Source organism: Brassica napus, chromosome C5 (assembly GCF_020379485.1).
Source record: "Brassica napus cultivar Da-Ae chromosome C5, Da-Ae, whole genome shotgun sequence".
Lineage (NCBI taxonomy): Eukaryota > Viridiplantae > Streptophyta > Magnoliopsida > Brassicales > Brassicaceae > Brassica > Brassica napus.
In genome coordinates this window covers 45,465,232-45,485,354 of record NC_063448.1, presented here as the reverse complement: position 1 = coordinate 45,485,354, position 20,123 = coordinate 45,465,232, and the positions used below count along the sequence as shown (strand labels likewise).

The window sequence follows — 20,123 nt, the reverse complement described above, 5'->3', positions numbered from 1 at the left end:
TAATATTCTAGATATATAAAAAATTAAAAAAAAATTGAAAATTAAAAATATTAAAAAAACTAAAAAAAGAATTTATATAGTTTTAGATTATATGTTTTTAAATTCGAACTTTTTTATAAAAACTTAAAAAAAAAATTTTTTTTTTATAAATTCCAACTTTATTATAAATTCCAACTTTTTTATAAATTCCAACTTTAAATTTTTTTTTATTTTAAAATTTTTAAAATTTATTTTTATTTTATAAAATTTTAAATCTCAATCCCAAATCACCACCCCTTAACGTATTAGTTAACCCTAGGGGTATAAGTGTATATTTACCTCTTTAATGAAACATTTTGGTCATTTTGATCATTAGAGTCTATATTTGCGACATAAACTTTTTTAGTGCTATCCTAGGGTATTTTTCCCTTCTATAAAATAGAGTTATAATTTTTTTTTACATAAAACATAGAGTTATAATTTTTTTTATATAAAACAGAGAGTTATAATTTTTTTTTTACATAAAACACAGTTATCAAAAATTGAAGTCTATTGAATTTATTTTACATCACATTTGTATTCATAATTTTTCATCGACATTAAAATTGGACTTAGATTGAGTTTAAACAGATTTACTTATAATTGGGCGGGCTTGGGCTGTCCAGCTAGGCGATGGGTGAAGTTGGGTTTGGACTAAATATGGGTGTGGACTAAATATGGGGGTGGGTGTTTTGGGTTCAGAAAAATATATGCCCAACTGGACACACCCATTTGGGTGTTGGGCCGCCCAGTTGACGGCCCTACATGGGATCAAACTCGGAGTAGGAAGGCAGAGGTCACTTGGCACATCAGTGTCCGTTTCCCACAGGGAATGCCTCATTACTCCTTCATTTTGTCTCTCTCTGTGCTAAACATGTTATCAACTAAAGATAGAATGAGGATGTGGGATATTAGACATGATTGCATCTTCTGCGGAGAGAGGGACGAGACTATAGACCATCTGTTTTTTGCTTGCCCTTACTCATATTCAGTTTGGGAGAGAGTGACCAGTGTGCTCATCGTACCAGGTAAATCTAGATTGGCAAGACACTCTCATTTTCATCCAGGGTGGAGGGCGTCTCCTTAGACTGGTATTTCAGAAAAAATAGTATATTTGGAGAAAATGTAATTCTCGTAAGCATCACAGTGGTTTTTAGGATGTAGCACAACTCATTCGGCTCATTGGTAAAGCTGTTAGAAACAGAATTCCATCGCTCTGATATAAGCCACCATACAGTTTGGAAGGATATGAGAAAGTGATTTGAAATAATGGAAGCTTAGAGTAAAGTTGTGATTTGGACATCTCATAAATCTGTTTTGAAGTTGGCAAAGACTACACCCCACTATTTTGATTCTTTAATTTTTTTGTAAATGGTTCTTACATGATCAATAAATTTTAAATTTCATAAAAAAAAATAGCTCTAATATATTGTAGAGAAAATGGGTAAACCATAATTTTCGTTTAATTAAGTTGCTGGGCCCAATTGTAGAGGTTTTGGACAAAAGAAGGCGGTGTCGGAGGGTTAGGCTTTGTCGGCAGAATGAGTTTTTTTTCTTGTTTAAAGAAAAAAAAAGGAAATTTGTGGTGGTTGCCATATAACAAAACAAAAATAAAAGGAAAAAGGAAAATCGAGGGTTGGCTCGTGGAAGAACATGATGGCGTCGATGGAGATTTATCAGAGAATCGTGAGAGAAACCAAACGGAGAAGAAAAGGAAGAAGAGAGTGGAAGATTGAGATCCCCAATGATGTCATGGAAGAAATCGTGAAGAGGCTTCCGGTGAGATCGATTATGAGGTTTCAAGCTGTTTCAAAGCACTGGGAATCCATGATTAAGACGAGAGATTTTGGGGCAAGACACATGGCTCATCAGAGAAGCAAGGATCCTAAACTCATGTTTGTCGGTTATAGTTTTTATAATATCTGTTTTGATCAAATGGACTTGGAAACGACTTCTCTTGAAGAGAGCCTCTGTTTTGATATTGAAGAGATTAATGGTCCTATCGAGATCTCCGAATGCTGCGATGGCCTTGTCTGCTTCTACTGCTTGACTCAAGCAGTGAAAGTGATAAATACGGCCACAGAAACGTTGTTGCCACCACTCCCCTTAGCAAATTTTCAGCGTCTTCATAAAGCCCATCCAGACCCGGATCTGGAGCGGGATCTGAGACTTGAAGATGATGGTCAGCCTCCTGTTCCAGTTCCATTCATATCATTTACTATGTTTGGATTTGGGAAAGACAACGTCACAGGACGATATAAGATAGTGTGGCTCTATAATATATATCCTGCTACATTGAACAAGAAGAAGAAGACGAGATGCGAGGTTTTCGATTTAGAGGAACGGAGATGGAGATTCGTGACTACCAGAGCTCTTGATCATCACCACATCTTGTCTAATCAGAGGCCACCGTGTGCAAACGGATCATTGTACTGGCTCACGGGGGATGAACAAGGATACCCATCAACACAAACCAAGCTCATAGTTTTCGATATTCATACAGAGATGTTTCAAGTCACCTCAACACCACCTTTTATTACCCCTGATGCCTCTAGTGACAAAATTGGTTTATGCAATCTTGACGGTCGTCTGTGCATTTCTGAACTCAAGGGCGATTGTGAGCAAGAGTTTTGGTGGAGGGTTGAAGAATGCGACAAGTGGGAGCCAATCTTCTCAGTTGACTTGATTTCTACGTCCTCTTGGTTTGGTGGTATCACTTCACAACCTCTCACACCTTTGGCCATTTCCAAGGATAACAACAAGGTCGTCCTCTCGCTTACCCATCAAGAAAACCTTGTTGACTTTGATCTTGATCCCGACTCAACTGTTTATCATTTGTATTATTCTGGTAGCTACGGCTTAGCTGTTCCTTATTTTCCAAGTTTATCACTCTCTTTTTCTTCTTTCTAAAACTATTTAAAACTCCAGTTAAGAATTTTGGTTTTGTAAGCTCAGAACCACACAAGTAGATGAAGGGAAAGAAGTCAATAGCATTTGTGTTTTTATTTTTTGATCAATAGCTGATACTAATGCATCTCTCTGTTTCTTTTGGCTTTACCTCTGGCTTGCAAAGCATCTCTTGCTAAGGTTTCCTTAGAAACGCTAATGCATCTCTGTTCACTGTATTCGGTTCATTGGTACTGTGTCAAGTACGATGATTCTCGAGGGAGACCGGTTTTGGTTACATTGGAGGTCAGCAGTTTAAGAGCTCTTCTGTTGCTAGGGCTTCTTTGAACTCTCAGCTTACTGCAGAGTGTTTGGTGTTGTTAGAGAACGGTGCGGTCTTTGTGTTTGAACTGAACGAGAGACATTGTAATGGATTCAAAGGTTGCGAGATGAAATTTTCTTGGGAGAATCATCAAGGGAAGACAGTGAATCATGAAGAGTTGGTTAGGATGTGAGTTTCGTTGGAGGCTTGGGACTCTTATCGTTGCGTTGCTCGGTCTGATGCAGTGTTTGTTATCACCAGAAGCTCTGGGAGTTGTTGTGGTGTGAGAGCTTTGTTGGAAACTGAGAGTCTCAACATGGCTGGAACTGAAGAGTTTGTTTTGTTTGCCAAGGCGGGTGGTAATAGTTTTGGGTTTCTTCTAGCTTCTAGGAGCTATCTGTATCTTTGTGATCAGAGGTCAGGAGTGCCTTTGTTGAAATGGCAGCATGATGTTGAGAAGCCTTGCTTTATGGATGCTTACAGCTTCTCTGATCTCGGGTTTCAGACCGATGAATCAACTACTTCATGTGTTGATGGGTATCCTTGTTCATCTCAGTAAACCAGTAGAATGATCTGTTCAATACAATGGCCTATGATTAGACAAGATGTGGTGATGATTAAGAGGTTTGGTAGTCATGAATCTCCATTTCGAAAACTTCGCATCTGGTCTTCTTCTTGTTTCTGGAAGCAGCAGCATGATATATATTATAGAGCCACACTATCTTATATTGTCATGTGACACTGTTTTTCCCTGCTTTCCCAAATCCGGACCCAGTAATTGATATGAATTGAACTGGAATAGGACTTGGACCATCATCTTCAGTTGTCTCCACCTACACCTTCAACTCTGGGTCTGAATGGTCTTTTATAAAGCCGCTGAAATTTCACCAAGGGGAGTGTATGCATGGTATCAACAATGTTTTTGTCGCCATATTTAGCAGTGCTTTTGTCAAGTCGTAGAAGCGGAGAAGGCCATCACAGCACTCAGATATCTTGATAACACCCTTAATCTCTTCAATTTTAAAAATGAGGCGATTTTCAAAAGAAGCAGACGACTTCTCCAACGCACTTTGCTCAAAACAGAGACGTTCTAGACTACGAGAAAAAAATGAGTTTAGGATCTTTGCTTTTCTGATGAGCCATGTGTCTTGCCCCCCCCCCCCCCCCCCCTCTCAAAAAAAAAAAAAAAATCTCTTGACTTAATCACGGATCACAATGCTTTGACACAGTTTGGAATCTCACAACCGATCTCGCCGGATCATCAATTTATTTTTTTCTTTTTTTTTTCCAACAAACAGAAAAACAACAGTTACTAGAAATTTATCATTGAGTTTCTTTACATGATTCAGGATCATATTATCTTAAATGTTTTAACCGTGTATTATTGAAAAATCGTAAGTAAAGAAAAATCCTAATTAAACCTTGTACTGAAGTGGAATGATAGCTAAATAACAACTCTTTTATTTTTCTTCTCTTCAACTATCATTTCTTTTTCTTAAACATTATCGATTTTCGTTTTAATTTCTATACTACTTCAGAATTTACTATATTTAAATTACAATCATTTATCATCAAATGTTTTAAATTTATATATCTAAATATATATCATCTAACATGATACATTTGACTGCACAAGGATTGGCCAAACAAAACTGAATGACTTCTAAAACCAAACACACCAAAATTCAGATTTGTTAGACAATTGATTTTGGAATTTGGTATCGTTAAAATAATTTTCTAGAGTATAAAGTTGGTTTTGACGATTAGATGAGATATATGATGCAAACCAGTCTATTGGATTTGAACTTGGTTTAGTTTCATTTATAACATTATTTTTTGTTAGATATGGACCAACATCGACTAGTTTTCGAAAAAAAAATTATTTTTCTTCTCAGAGATTGATATGGAGTTTTCACTAAGATGCAAAGCTGAAATCGAGTGTTTAGAGGTTTTATATGTATGAGACTGCGTGTCAGCATCCATCAATAGATTAAAAAGAGGAAACTCAAGTTTCCCATTTATTAAAAAAAGACAATCAAATGAAGGTTCAATAATCTCTAGTGGGAAAAGTGGTTCAAAGAAACAAATGAAGGTAATAGTAGTGTTGATTTTGGATTAGGTTAATTAAGTAACTTAGGGTTGGTTACTCTTTCTTTTATTATGTTGGATTCTAAATAAATGTTGTTTAATACTAGTTTTGGACAAATAAAGAAGATGCACGACTCAGAGAGTTAGTCGACAGTTTTGGAAGAAATGTCCAGTGGACAACAGTCGCCTCTATCATGAACCGTCCTTTCAACAGTTGCAAATCTAGATACGAGTTCCTGCTGGTAATGATTTGGCTTTTGTAACTTTTTTATTTTATAAAATACAATCATTATAATCGTTTTTGGCAGATGAATCTTGGGGATTTGATGCCGGCGAGGATTAATGAAGGCTCTAGTGGTTCAACTTCAAAGAAACAATTGAAGATAGTAAACATAGAATTTATTTATTTTAGTTTTTTAAATTAAAGTTAAAATGGCTTTTGTTTTTTTTTTTAAATTAATACAAACAGGTTAAGAAGAAAACTGGTGAACCAACAAAGAAAAGCTGAGACTTGACATTTGAGTGATCGTGTTTCCCTTTAGAGCATCTCCAAAATACACTCTATAACTTCAAATATGAAGTTTTTTGCTCTCCAAAAAAGAACAGTTTTGAGGAGTATTTGAAGTTTCACTACTCAAAACTTCAAATTTAAAGTTTCACTAGATTTTGACCCGCGCTTAGAAAGCGCGGGTTTGTTTGTTTTTCATTTATTAATCGAAAACTGATTTACAAATTACCATTATTTTTCATTTCGAACCATAACAATTGAGTTTTTAGGTTTTTATCATTTGTTTTTTTTCTCTTCAAAATATGGTATTTGTTCGAAATATGGTAGATGTTCTATAATAATGTTTGAGTTTTAAAATTTGTTTTCATATCTGACCTAGATTCATGTTTGAACCTATAGATCCGATACATTGTATATAATCCTGTTCGGATTTAATGAAAAATTTGTTAATTAAAAATCCGATATAACCCGGTAAAAACCTAAAAACTCACTATTAACCCGCGATCTGATACTATTGATCCGATAACAAAATATCTTATAGTACTTTTTTAAAAAATTGATTAAATTACTCATATATTTATTAATATTACATAAATTAGTGATTCCTTAGAATTTGATAAAATTTTATCATGTTATCTAAATAAAAAATGATAATATAAAATAACTTATTGATATGACAATATTAGTTTATTTTCGTTATTAATAACCTATTATAAGTTTGTGTTTGTATTTTAGATTTAAAAATTTATTTTAAGATAGTTTTTAAAATATTCTTGAACACTCGTAATTGCCATATTAATATTATGTATAAAATGACATTATACACTGAAAAATGATATTCAAATATGTATATGATATATGGTGTAGGATATACGATTTTGGTTTGTATTGAAAATATGTATAATATTCAAATAATCTATTTTGAATATTGATACGTATATTTAAGAAAATAATATTTTCATGTTTCTTAATTCATTTATTGTTCATAATATATTTATACTTATATTAAATTTAAAATTAATATATATTTTAAATATATATATAGGCCTATTATTTATAGATCCATTTAGGTGTATCTGTAGGCCCAAAACCAAAAGACTTAAATGCCATTAATGAATTTTATTAATTCTTTGTAAAAATAAGGGTATTTTTGAGAAAACTGCAATTTTTATTAAGGATATAATTTGAGAATGATCCTCTTTTAATGGTATTGATATTTTTATTTGCATTTTGGTCCTTACAATTACACATCACATTTATGATTCATAAATATTTTCTTGTTTATTGTTTTAATCCTTATAAAAATTATATCTCATAAATATTTTAAGTTTTGTTTACAAAATTTAAGTTTACACATAAAATTAAATAAAACTTTAAAAGAAGATTTAAAATATTTAAAGCTAGATTTAAATAACAAAAAAATATAAAAAGAAACTTAACAAAAAAGCTTTTAAAAAATTACACGAAGACATAACTATTACACATATTTAAATATTACAACAATACTAATAGTCATGTAAGTTTGATTCGGAACCTTCAAAATTTCTAAATATTGTCCAATTTCTTTTGTGTAACTGAAGATGGTTGTTGTTGTTGATGATGTCTTTTCGTACAATTCTTTCTTGTTCATATTTTGAATATGTTCACGAGTATTAATATCATCGGTAAAAATTAGTCTTTAATTTTAGCAATATTTTATGTTTCTATTTTATTTTATTGTTATGATCTAATGCATTTACAAATATTAATATCACCTGATTTCAAAATTTTTTATCTCTAATCTACAAATTAAAAATGAGGAGAGTCATTTTTACTTCGAAATGCACTAGTAGATCATATATGCATTTCGAAAATCACTTTATGGAATAATATGGTATTTTGGTTGAAGTTTAATATTAATTAAGTTATTCTATTTAAAATTTTATATTTTAATATAATATTTTATTAATTAATATTGTTGTAATATGTTTATATGTGTGTTAGTTATCTACAAAAGTTTTATGAATTCAAATTGATTATGACAAATATAAAGACCATATTATAAAACACAAATAGTTTTGAAGTTGAGTTTGAAGTTTTGCTTTTGGAGAAGAACACCTTTTAACTTCAAATACAGAGTTTGAGAAACTTCAAAATATAGTTCTTTTTTGGAGATGCTCTTGAGTTTTTTTTTTTGTTTTGAGACTCTTGACTCTTTTTTTTTTGTTGTCGTGGGTTTTAGACAATTTTGAAAGAAAAAAAAAGTGGAAACTAAGAGATTGATTGTTTGTAGTTTTTGAAGTAGTTTTTCGATTTTGTTTTTCTAAAAATTGTTTCTAAGGAAACTAGTTTTTTCAAATAACTGTCTTTTATAAAGAAAAACCAAAATTCAAGTTTTTATGGTTTCTTCAAAATCTAACGACAGTTTTTCATTTTTCTATTTTTAATTATGTTTTTAGCTATTTTATGCTTTAATATAGGAAAACAAATAAAAAATAAATACTAACAAATCAGATTTAGTAAAAAGCATATTTTTAATATATATAATACAAAAATAATTTCTAATAAGAACATTTCTAAAACTTGTCAATAAAATTAACGTAAGTATTTAAATTTACTTTTATGTAAAGTTTACATGTTTTGTCAATAATCTATTGGTATTAATTATTGATTTTTTGATATATTCTTTTAGTAATTTAAGTTTTTTTTAAAAAAAATTCAATTTATAAGTTAGAAAATTTTAAAAATAAAAGAAAACATTAATAAAATTTAGAAAAAAACTAAAATATTTTTAAAAACTAAAATTTAGAAATAAAAAAATATAAAATCTAAAATCAAAATCCAACATTTTTGAGTTTGTTGTTTAAAAAAAATTACATTTATTTTTAGTACAAATAGAACAATTCATGATCCAACTTATGTAAGGTTTTTTTAACTAATCAACACATATTAATTGTTGATAATAGCATTTTATTTTTTATTTTTTCAGAATAAATATTTTACTATTATTAATATTTTTCTTTAATTAATATTAAAAATAGAAACCAAAAACTAAAAACCAAAATCTAGAACAGCCATTAATGTTTTTCAAAAAACTAAAATCTACTGCAAAAACAAAAACCAAAAACTAAAAACCAAAATCTTAAAACTAAAATATAAAAACCAAAAACCAAAAACCAAAATCTAAAAATTTCCGAAACAATCATCACAAAGTTTCCCTAAAAATTACTTGCATTTTCTCTTCTCTCCTCCCTCTCTCTCTCTCTATCTCTCTCTCCGATTCTCCACCGCGTAGCTCACCTATCTCAGGCTCGATTTCTCACCGTCGCCGACATCTCGATCAAATCGGGTTCGTGGAGGTTTCCACCGGAGACGACTCTGGTGATGGAATCCGGGTCATGGGTTTGGATAAAGGTGAAGTCTTTGTGGGGAAAGAACGATTCTTTTCTAGAGTTTTGTAGATTTCAGTGGCTGATTTGAGAGTAGTGTCTGACTGAGTGTGTTCTTCTTGGGTTGAGATGGGTTATGTTATGGTTTGTTTACTGTATTCAGTTCATTGGTACTCTGTCAAGTACCAGACCGGTTCTGAGCTTACATTGGATGTCAGCAGTTTGAAAGCTGTTTTGGTTGCTAGCCCTTCTTGGAGCTCTCACATATTAAATTTTGGTCCAATTATAAGGGCATGAGTTTATTTTATCCAATTATTGTAGACTATGGTCATTTGTGACTAATTCAAAAAGAAAGAAATAAGTGATGACATGTAATTAGTAGGCGATATGTCCATTTGCTTACAAAATTTATGTGTTTAAGCATATAAAATTGTGAGATATGTGTGACGAGTAACTTTATTTTTTTATAGAGTTTCACAATTAGCTTTGTTAAAACAAGTAGCGGAAATCATAAATGTATACTGTATAAAAAGATGTTCTACTACATCTAAATTTTACTGTGTTTGATTTTAGAAATCAAAATTTGTGCAATCAAATGTAATACATTTGATTATAGATAATTAGATATATAATTTTAAAATGTTTGATGATAAATAATTATGATTTAAATACCATAAATCATAATGCTTACTTCTCAATTTTCTGGAATATAAAGTCGGTTATGAAGAATAATTAGACATGTTGGTGAAGGTTGTTGAAGTCAATAAATTAACAAGGTAACAAGTATATTGGTGGTCCACCAGATAATCTCAACATGAACACAAAATTCAACTTTGATGGCTTGCAAATAACGGTTCTTTGAACTAGTTGAACCAAAGGTATTAAGGGTTGATTTCAGATTGAATGTTCTTTTATTAGTTTTAGACTATTCACGAATATGCACGTCTGAGACAGTTGCAGTGGACCACCATGGCATCAGTCATGAATCGGTCATTCCAAAGCTGTCAAACTCAATAGCGTATCTGGTAAGTAATAATGATTTAATTTTGGTCCAGCTTTTTGTTATGTTAAATTAAGTTTGATGATTATTTTTTTAAAAAGTTTAGCAGATCGGATTGTGTGACTATGTCGCCGACTTCGAAGCCATTCTCAAGTTGGAAAAGTGATAGTCAATTTGATTTGAAGAAAATGAAGGTAGTATTAATACTTATTTACTTTTCGTTTTTAAATTAATTTACAATTCCTTTTTTTATTAGGTTGAGAAGAAATCAAATGTTGGTCCACAAGCAAAAAGGAAGCTCAAAATTGAACTTGGATGAATTTTTGTTTGTTTGTTCTCTTTCCCTTCAATTTCTTTTGAATTTTTAGCTAAGTTATCTTTTGTTTTTGTTTTCTTTCTTTAAACTATTTTAAATACCTTAAAAGAAAATAAAAGGGAAACTCAAGTTTTCCATTTATTAAACAAAAAAACAGAAGTAAAAGTTATTTATAAAATAATAATATTGAATTAATAATATAGATTGAGAAAATTTCTAGGATAGCCGTAATTTCTTTTTAATTTTTTTTATATATTTAATTATAAAGTAAGAGATAAAATGGTATTTTACCTTTTTAATCACTCTTTTTTGTTATTTTTCTCTTTAAAGATTTTTTTCTGATATAAATTTAAAAATAGCTATTTAGAAGAATTTTATAAAAAGGCTTTCCTGCACTCCCTTCTGTAATAGTGACATGTGGCATCAACAATAAACGATTAGTTCACAATTTTGTGAAATTTTTAGCTTGGGCTACATATCTCCCTCGGAATGAAAATCTTCACCCACTAAAGAAAAGTCCTTTTCAGTTTTCATCATCGTCTTCGTTGCTTCACATACTTTAACTTCACCTCCTCACCGAACCGCCACTGTAATGTCTTCTACATTCACAATAGTAAAGAAGCTTTTCATTTACATCCTTTAATATACACCTCTCCTCACATTTAACTATCATGCACCCCCTCTTTATGTTCTCCCGATCCTTTAATCCTGTAAATAGGGATGGTTACAACCACAAATATCATCACTTATTCAAACTATTTCCTATCTATCGACTTGAAACTCAGACAACATAAATGGCATCCCCCATGTCTTTCATTCATATATATAGTGCTACAGGTTTGTTCATAGTTAGCCTAATTCGTGAGCATTAGCAATTGTTAGAACTTATCATTTGTGTGACATGATTGTATCAAACATGAAGCATATCTATCATGTGATGAAAGAATCTTATTTTAGCTTTCAAGTTCAGTTATTAGCTTCCATTATTGGTTCATGATGTGTTTTTAGCTGAGTAATGTTTGTATACTATACATTAGGGCAGAAATATTTTGGGTTCCAGTGGTGTTATATAGACATCGTAATGGACCTCGCTAATGAGGCTGAGAAGTTAATGCCATCATTACAACATGAGGTTTCTATCTTTATTGTATTGTGTAAGAAGCTGCTGTAAAGAACAAGTATGGAGGGCTCATGTCAAAGAAACCACCTCTCATTTTATCTACGTCTTAAGAGTTTGTATTGTGTTTCTGAGGTGTGTTGTTTTATATCAGGATTATGAGCGAGACTATACTTTGACTCAGCTGGCTCTGCTTTTTTTTTATATATATATTAATTAATCATCCCAAAGAGGGCTAACCGGAACAAACCTCCGGTTAAGCTAATGGAGAAACAGTAAAACACGACAATAGACTAGGCTTATCACTAAGTACATGGAAAGCTAAACTGAAAAACAAACAGCGGGAGGGAAAGAATTCAGGTTCAAGAGACCAGAACCGGTCATCTATCATTACCAGAGATACGCGGCCAACAACGTCAACTAAACCATAAGGTTAAGCCGACCACTGATTCTCCAATTTCCTTTCAAAGGAGCGCCAACACACAGAATCGAGTTTTGCCGGACCGTTCATTCTTCAACCGCCGGACCATAAACTCAGGAAATCAAAACAAACCACACCGTCAGGGTTACCGCCTTCCCTAACTAGTTAGTCTCTTCTCCTAAGCTCCAACCCGAGAGTGCATAACCCACCAGGACCTCGTCCTCGCACCACGGAGAGTCATGAAGGTTCGCTCCAAGAACACTAACTAGAGGCTTATTCCTAGGAGTTGAAGCGCAAGGTCCGATATAAACGAAATGACATTAACATGAAAAACGACTAAGAGATAAACCTCAACCGGAAGCAAGAAGACGGGTCCGAGACGGTAGCTGCGCCGAATCCAGAGAAACTCCTTAAAGACATGAAAGCTAGAAGAAACCAAACATTGCCGATGAGAGCAAATGCCACAATCGACACTGGGATATGTCAATTTCAACAAGCAAAGTCATCGAGAAGGACATAGAGCGAGAGACCACCCAGACTGCACGACCACCTCATTACTTGCCGTTTCCGAGAACCGGAAAACGGCTAGCTTTACACCGTCACATTGTCGCATAGATGACCAAGATACGACCACAATAAACACTCAGGAGCAGGCACCAAAGAAGCTTTCCGGTAACTTCAAAGGCGGAAAGGAAAACGACACCGGGTAGAAACACTGCAAATAAGAGAGAGATCTCCGGAACCATGACGACATGGCCATAGACGACCAAGCCGGACCAACAGCCCATCGAAACTCCACACGCTGACCATAGAAGCTGGCTCTGCTCTTGAAAGGTAACAAATGTTAAAACTTTGATCCAAGGATGTTGTTTTCATTCAGCTGATCAGATATAAGCTCTCAATAATGTTTCCATTCTCATGGTGCTATGATAACAGTAAGCAAACCAGATGGTGATCAACGGGAAGGAGATTGACTTTGAGGAGTTAAAGATGCAAGCATACCAAGCCAGTATTTTAAAGGTAACATTTTGGTGAAAACTAGTGACAACATTTAAAAGCTCTTTTTGTTTGCACCCTGTGTTATAAAAGTAATCTGTGACGTTGATTCTTTCACTACAAGATAAGTAGCCAAGAGCTTGTGATTTTCTGTCTCGGAGATGCCATTGTTTGACGCTGCACGCTACGCTTTGTAAAAGAAGACATCTTTGTCATCAAATAGAGTTTTCTATGTTATAACCAAGTTTGTCAATTTGTTTATAATTCTATGCATCATTGTTATATGAGACCAAAGATGGGTTGTTTGTCAACTTTTTAATTCTCTGTCGTATGAGACCAAGAATCTTGCTCACTTTGAACAAGCCAAGCCACTGACCATTGTCATTCTTCTGGAGCTTAACTTTAAAACACGAAACAAGAAAGACCTCAAACGTTATGAACGACTAACTACATATTTAAAGTGCGAATGAAAACAGCAAGGTGTTGCGAAGCCAAAGGGACCCCTTACTGCCGTCTAAACAGCCACAAGAAGCGGCAATACTCACAAAACAGTTGCATCTCACGAGTTTCCTATCCTTCCAATTTACAAACTGTCTACACTTCATCATTGCCAATAAACTGTTTTCGGTTCCAATTTACAAACTGTCTTTCGTTTACTGTGCAAAATACATCTCACAATGCCTACAAACTGACAATATCTAACAAGCCATTATTACTAACGGATTTTAGTTGCGTAGAAGCTACTCCGATTCACAATACAAAATACATAAAAAAAAATTACCGAATACCAAAACTTAAACTGAACCAACAAAACAAAACAAGTCCAAACAAATTAGAAAAACTACCCACCAAAAAGATTAATCACATGCACTATTCAACCAATCAATCACAGGATTCAAGTTGTGCAATTTTGATAATACAACAAATAACCAAAAACTTAGCCTTTTTTTTTTTTTTTGGTCAACCAAAAACTTAGCCTTTATTATAAGAAAAATAAAGATGTCCCGAAATATATAAACTTAGATTAATAAATGGCTTATGTTTGTTGACAAAAAAAAAACTCTCTCGTCGCCGAACTTCCTCAAAAAAAAAACTCAATGGATGTTGTAGATGCGTGGGGACGCAAAGCCGCCGTGTACTCCGCCGGAGAACCAGTCACTCCGTTCTTCTTGCACCCATCAGATTCTCAGCTGCTCTTCTATTCTCCCTCACTCTCTCCTCCGATTCTCCACCGTGTCCCTCACCTAACTCACGCCCGGTTTCTCACCGTCTCCGGAGGCATCCCACCGTCATCTTCTTCAGCAATCGAGGCCTCCTTCCGTATCACCCATCCTAACGACGAAGCCGCTAAGGTTCTCTCGTACAACCGCCTCCAGTTTCTGATGCGCCTCACTACATGGATCAGTACATGGAACCAGACCAGGATGGGGAACATGACGATCAGATCATTCCAACCGAGGTTCAGGCAGACGACCGTTCCAGACAGACACACCGAGCCGTGTACCGGATCGACCCGCACGCAGCCGGAAAAGAACTAAGGCTAGAACCATGTCCAGATGACCAAACCGACCGTACCGGAGCCCGTTTTTCCCGACCAACTCGCCAAGCCAAGATTGATGGTCGAGCCGGAACCCACTTGGGTCGAGTGGAAATCGAGACAGACCATAGTCTTTCCCTTTTGGTCCGTCTGATCCGAGCCGAGTGTCCCGATGAGCGTACTGATGGATCAGCCGGCCAGTATGATCAGTTCTTGAACTTTGATGATCAAAATTTCTCTAAGGCACAGATTCTACAACTGTCCAAGGACTTGGGTCGTGCTGGAACCAAGTTGGCGCATGAGCCTTACCCAGCTGACCGTCCGGAACGTGCCACGCCCGTTCTGCTCCTTACCGCGAAGGAACCACTTGGTTCAGACGAACCTGGACGTTAACCGAAGAGTCATCTTTGACCAGATCTGGAATTTAAGAGTTTAATACATTGTCTTTCAAAATTCTAGTCAGATTCGATTTACTAAGTCTATCTTTAATACATTCATATGTCTCTTTCTATTCCTCAAGTAGTATAAATATGTAAACACTTCTATCAATAAAATCATTCCATTTTCTTTAAACTTTTTGAGTCTTACTCTTTGTTCTTTGCTTAGAACTTTTCTAGTTTTCTTGGTGTGGTTAGCTCCAAGCAAACGCCCTTGTCCGTTGGTCTTGTGAGTCATATCAAGCAACGGTTCAAGATTGCCTCTTTGTTGGACCGGTGAGTCACATCCGGCAACAATCTGGTTCGGGAATATCAAAGGCCACTCCGCAACCTTTGTGCGACCCCTCATTCCATCAGATCTCCTCTTGGAGTTCATATCTTTTCCAAATCCGGTCGAGTGATCCTTTTAAGGCGTATCAAAGTGGTATCAGAGCCACTCTTCCGGTATCTCTTTTCATTCCATCTTTCTCTACTACCATTTTCTTCATTTACAAAAAAAAAAAAAAAAAAAATCTTCTTCTATCTATCTTGAATCCGGGCCCCTCATTACCATCCATTTTTTTTTAAAAAAAAAAAGAAAATAGAAAAAAGAAAGATCTACGATTTAAAAAAAAAAAAAGTTTCAAGTTCGATTTGTGGATTGGTGGTGGAAGAGAAAGCCTGCTGGCTGAGGAGAAATCCAGCCTTTGAGGTGGTTAAAACGGATTCCAAAAGCTAAATCTCTTATCTTTCTCTCTTTACAAAAAAAAAAAAATTATTACCTTGTTTGCTTGAAGTTTGTCCCTTGGAATTCCTTGATTAGATCTCTTAGAACCTTGAGTATAAGACTTGTGAGTGATCAACAAAAATCTCAGAGAAACACGTGTGTGGGTGAGATCAAAACACTTGAGAGAGTGAGGTATTTTTATCTAAAGTTTTGTGTTTAAGAAGTTTCAGGAACCATGGGAAGTGAAGACGAAAGGAGCCGACCCGGAAACTCAGTGGCCGGTTTATCTAACTTGCAGATGCGAGCCTTGAATGATTCTTTTACTAACCTTATGAATGCAGGTCTTGAGCAGATCCATCTAAGGCTAGATGAGATCCAGAACAGTCAACATCCGCGTCCTCGAACCAGAGCCAGAAGAGATCGCCCAAGGAGGCCAAACCGGTCTGATGATGAGATCCGAGAGGAGGACTCTCATGAGGATGAGGACCGATCCATAAACCGACCTAGGAGGGGTCACAGAAACCATGAACCAGGTGATGTCAATCCTTTTGCTAGAAATGAACGTGCTAATGATAGCTTAAGTGGACTGAAACTAAAAATCCCACCTTTTGAGGGTAAAAATGATCCTGATGTTTTTCTTGAATGGGAAAGAAAAATTGAACATGTCTTTGATTGTCAAAAATTTTCTGAACTTAAGAAAGTTAGACTAGCTGTTACTGAATTTTCTGGCTATGCTATTAATTGGTATGATCAAGTTGTGACCCACAGGAGGAGAACATGTGAGAGACCAATTGAGACATGGGATGAGTTTTCCATGCTGATGAGGAGATGATTTGTTCCTGCTCATTATCACCGAGATCTCCACCAGAAACTCCGACGCTTACTTCAAGGCACTAAGTCCGTGGAAGACTACCACCAGGAGATGGAAACTTTGATGATCAAGGCCGATGTAGACGAACCCGTGGACGCCACTATGGCTAGGTTCCTTTCTGGCCTTAACCGAGACATCCAAGATCGTATGGAACTACAAGAGTATGGAACTGTGGAGCAAATGTTGCACAAAGCCGGCCTTTGCTCTTAAACCGTCCTTTACTCCTAAGCCAAGTTATCAAGACAAAGGTAAGTCTTCTGCCACAACAAATACAGCTTTAAAGACTGATGCTCCTGCTCGTGTTGACAAAGGAAAAGCTATTGAGAATCCTAGCCGTGCAAGAGACATCAGATGCTTCAAGTGTCAAGGCCTAGGACACTATGCCAACAAATGTCCGAACCAAAGAGTAATGATTCTCATGGAAAATGGAGAGGTTGAGTCCGAGGACGAGCAAGAGAACAAGGAGGATCTTGGTCCTATCTTTGATGAGGAAGAGGAGTCCTTTGACTACCCACATCATGGACCACTACTTGTTGCGAGGAAGGCTTGGAACGGTCCCATCTTCGATGAGACGGACGGTCATGCTAACGGCCACACGGACGACGACCTTGGCCCGGTCTTCGACATTGATTCTGAGCCGATCTTTGATAAGGAGGATTGCTTTGACTATCCAGCTCACGGACCACTACTGGTTACTAAACGTTCCTTGAGTGTTCAGCCCAAAACCAATGAAAAAGAACAAAGGGAGAATCTCTTTCATTCTCGTTGTTTAATCTCTGAAAAAGTTTGTTCTTTGATCATTGATGGTGGGAGTTGTACTAATGTTGCTAGTGATACTCTTGTCAGGAAGCTAGGGCTAGCTACTCGACCTCTTTCACGTCCTTTCAGGTTGGAATGGCTCAATGAAACTGGTGAACAGTATGTCAAGGAACAAGTCACGATCCCTCTTACCATTGGACGATATGAGGATGAAGTTGTTTGCAACGTTCTTCCTATGGACGCTTGTCACATCCTTCTAGGCCGTCCATGGCAGTTTGATAAGAGAGCAGTGCATGATGGCTTCACAAACCGACACTCCTTTGACCACAAAGGAAAGAAGATCACGCTGGTTCCCTTGTCTCCATTAGAGGTTCACCAAGATCAGGTCCAACTCAAGAAGAACCGTGACCAGGAACCTAAGCCGGACGAGCCTGAGTCATCTCAACGAAACTCCAACTTCTTCATAAAACAAAGTCAGGTTAAGAGGTCTCTTTACTCCCAAAAGCCATTTCTTTTACTTGTGTATAAAGAATCTCTTATGGCTTCACTTTCTTCTGACCTTGCACCGGAGATTCCGAGTGAGTTGCTAGATATTTTGCAGGACTTTTCTGATGTGTTTCCAGATGAGAATCCTAAGGGATTGCCACCAGTTCGAGGCATAGAACATCAGATCGATTTTGTCCCGGGAGCCTCTCTACCGAACCGGCCAGCCTATCGAACCAACCCAGTTGAAACCAAAGAACTTCAGAAGCAGGTTGGTGATCTTCTGGAGAAAGGACACATCAGGGAGAGCCTCATCCCTTGTGCCGTGCCTGTCCTCCTAGTGCCCAAAAAGGACGGATCTTGGCGCATGTGCGTGGACTGCCGTGCCATCAACAACATTACGGTAAAGTATAGGCATCCCATTCCTAGGCTTGATGACATGCTAGATGAGTTGCATGGTTCATCAGTTTTCTCTAAGATTGACTTAAAAAGTGGCTACCACCAAATTAGAATGAAAGAAGGTGATGAGTGGAAAACTGCATTTAAGACGAAACTAGGATTGTATGAGTGGCTTGTCATGCCATTTGGTCTTACTAATGCACCTAGCACTTTTATGCGTTTGATGAATCATATCTTGAGGTCTTTCATTGGTCATTTCGTGGTTGTTTACTTTGATGATATTCTCATCTACAGCAAGAATCTTGATGATCATAAGATACACTTGAAATCTGTTCTTGATGTTCTACGGAAAGAAAAACTTTTTGCAAATCTTGAAAAATGCTCTTTTGGAACAGATCACGTGGTGTTCTTAGGCTTTGTTGTAGGTGCTGATGGGCTCAGAGTGGACGAGGAAAAGATCAAAGCCATCCGAGATTGGCCGAGTCCAACGACTGTGGGCGAAGTAAGAAGTTTCCATGGCCTAGCCGGCTTCTACAGACGGTTCGTCCAGGATTTCAGTACCATAGCCGCTCCGCTTACTGAGGTAATCAAAAAGAACATGGGGTTCAAGTGGGAACAAGCCCAAGAGGAGGCATTCCAGATTCTAAAAGGGAAGTTAACTCATGCTCCTTTGCTTACTCTCCTTGATTTCTCTAAGACTTTTGAGATCGAATGTGATGCTTCGGGTGTTGGTATTGGTGCTGTTCTCATGCAGGATAGGAAACCCATTGCTTACTTCAGTGAGAAACTTGGAGGAGCCACGCTCAACTACCCCACTTATGACCAGGAGTTGTATGCTTTGGTGAGGGCTCTTCAGACATGGCAGCATTATCTTTGGCCAAAAGAGTTTGTGATCCACACTGATCATCAGTCCTTGAAACACCTTAAGGGCCAGCAAAAGCTGAACAAGAGACATGCCCGTTGGGTCGAGTTCATTGAGACCTTTCCTTATGTGATCAAATACAAACAAGGTAAGGACAATGTGGTGGCTGATGCCTTGTCCAGGAGGTATGTTCTTCTTTCAGCTCTTGAAACAAAGTTGCTTGGTTTCGAATTTATCAAAGATCTTTATGCAACTGATTCGGATTTCAAAGAAGTGTTCAGAAAATGTTCCAAAACGGCCTATGGAAAGTACCATCAAGCTTCTGGATTTTTATTCTATGATAACCGTTTGTGTGTGCCCCAATGTTCTTTGAGGGAGTTGTTTCTTAGGGAAGCTCATGGAGGAGGCCTTATGGGACACTTTGGAGTCAAGAAAACGCACAAGGTGGTGAATGAGCACTTCTATTGGCCGAGCTTGATGAAGGATGTGGAACGGATCTGTGGCCGATGTGTGGTTTGCAAGAAAGCCAAGTCTAAATCTAAAAACCAAGGTTTGTATTCTGCTCTTCCCATTCCTTCTCATCCTTGGGTAGACATATCTATGGACTTTGTGCTTGGATTGCCTAGGTCTAAATCTGGTCGAGACTCTATCTTTGTTGTGGTCGATAGATTCTCTAAAATGGCTCATTTCATACCTTGTCATAAGACTGATGATGCTGTGCAAGTTGCTGATCTATTCTTTAGGGAAATTGTTAGATTGCACGGAATGCCTAAGACTATTGTTTCTGATCGTGATGCTAAGTTCCTTAGTTATTTCTGGAAAACGTTATGGTCTAAACTAGGAACTAGATTGATGTTTTCCACCACTTGTCATCCTCAAACGGATGGACAAACTGAAGTTGTGAACCGAACCTTGTCTGCATTGCTTAGGTCATTGGTTAAGAAAAATCTTAGACTTTGGGAAGAATGTTTGCCTCATGTTGAATTCGCTTACAATCATTCATTGCATTCTTCTACTAAATTCTCTCCT

General features: G+C 36.2%; 1 protein-coding gene across 1 annotated transcript; it reads left to right on the top strand.

The window, feature by feature from the left end:
- The first annotated feature begins 1,555 nt into the window (after positions 1–1,555).
- LOC106451793 (putative F-box protein At2g02030) lies at positions 1,556–3,035 on the top strand. Its single transcript, XM_013893770.3, has one exon. The coding sequence runs from the start codon at positions 1,672–1,674 to the stop codon at positions 2,926–2,928; it is 1,257 nt and encodes a 418-aa protein (XP_013749224.2). The 5' UTR covers positions 1,556–1,671; the 3' UTR covers positions 2,929–3,035.
- Positions 3,036–20,123: the final 17,088 nt, after the last annotated feature.

Coding starts and splice junctions, on each gene's coding strand:
- LOC106451793 (XM_013893770.3), top strand. CDS start 1,672: ATGATGGCGTCGATGGAGATTTATCAGAGAATCGTGAGAGAAACCAAA.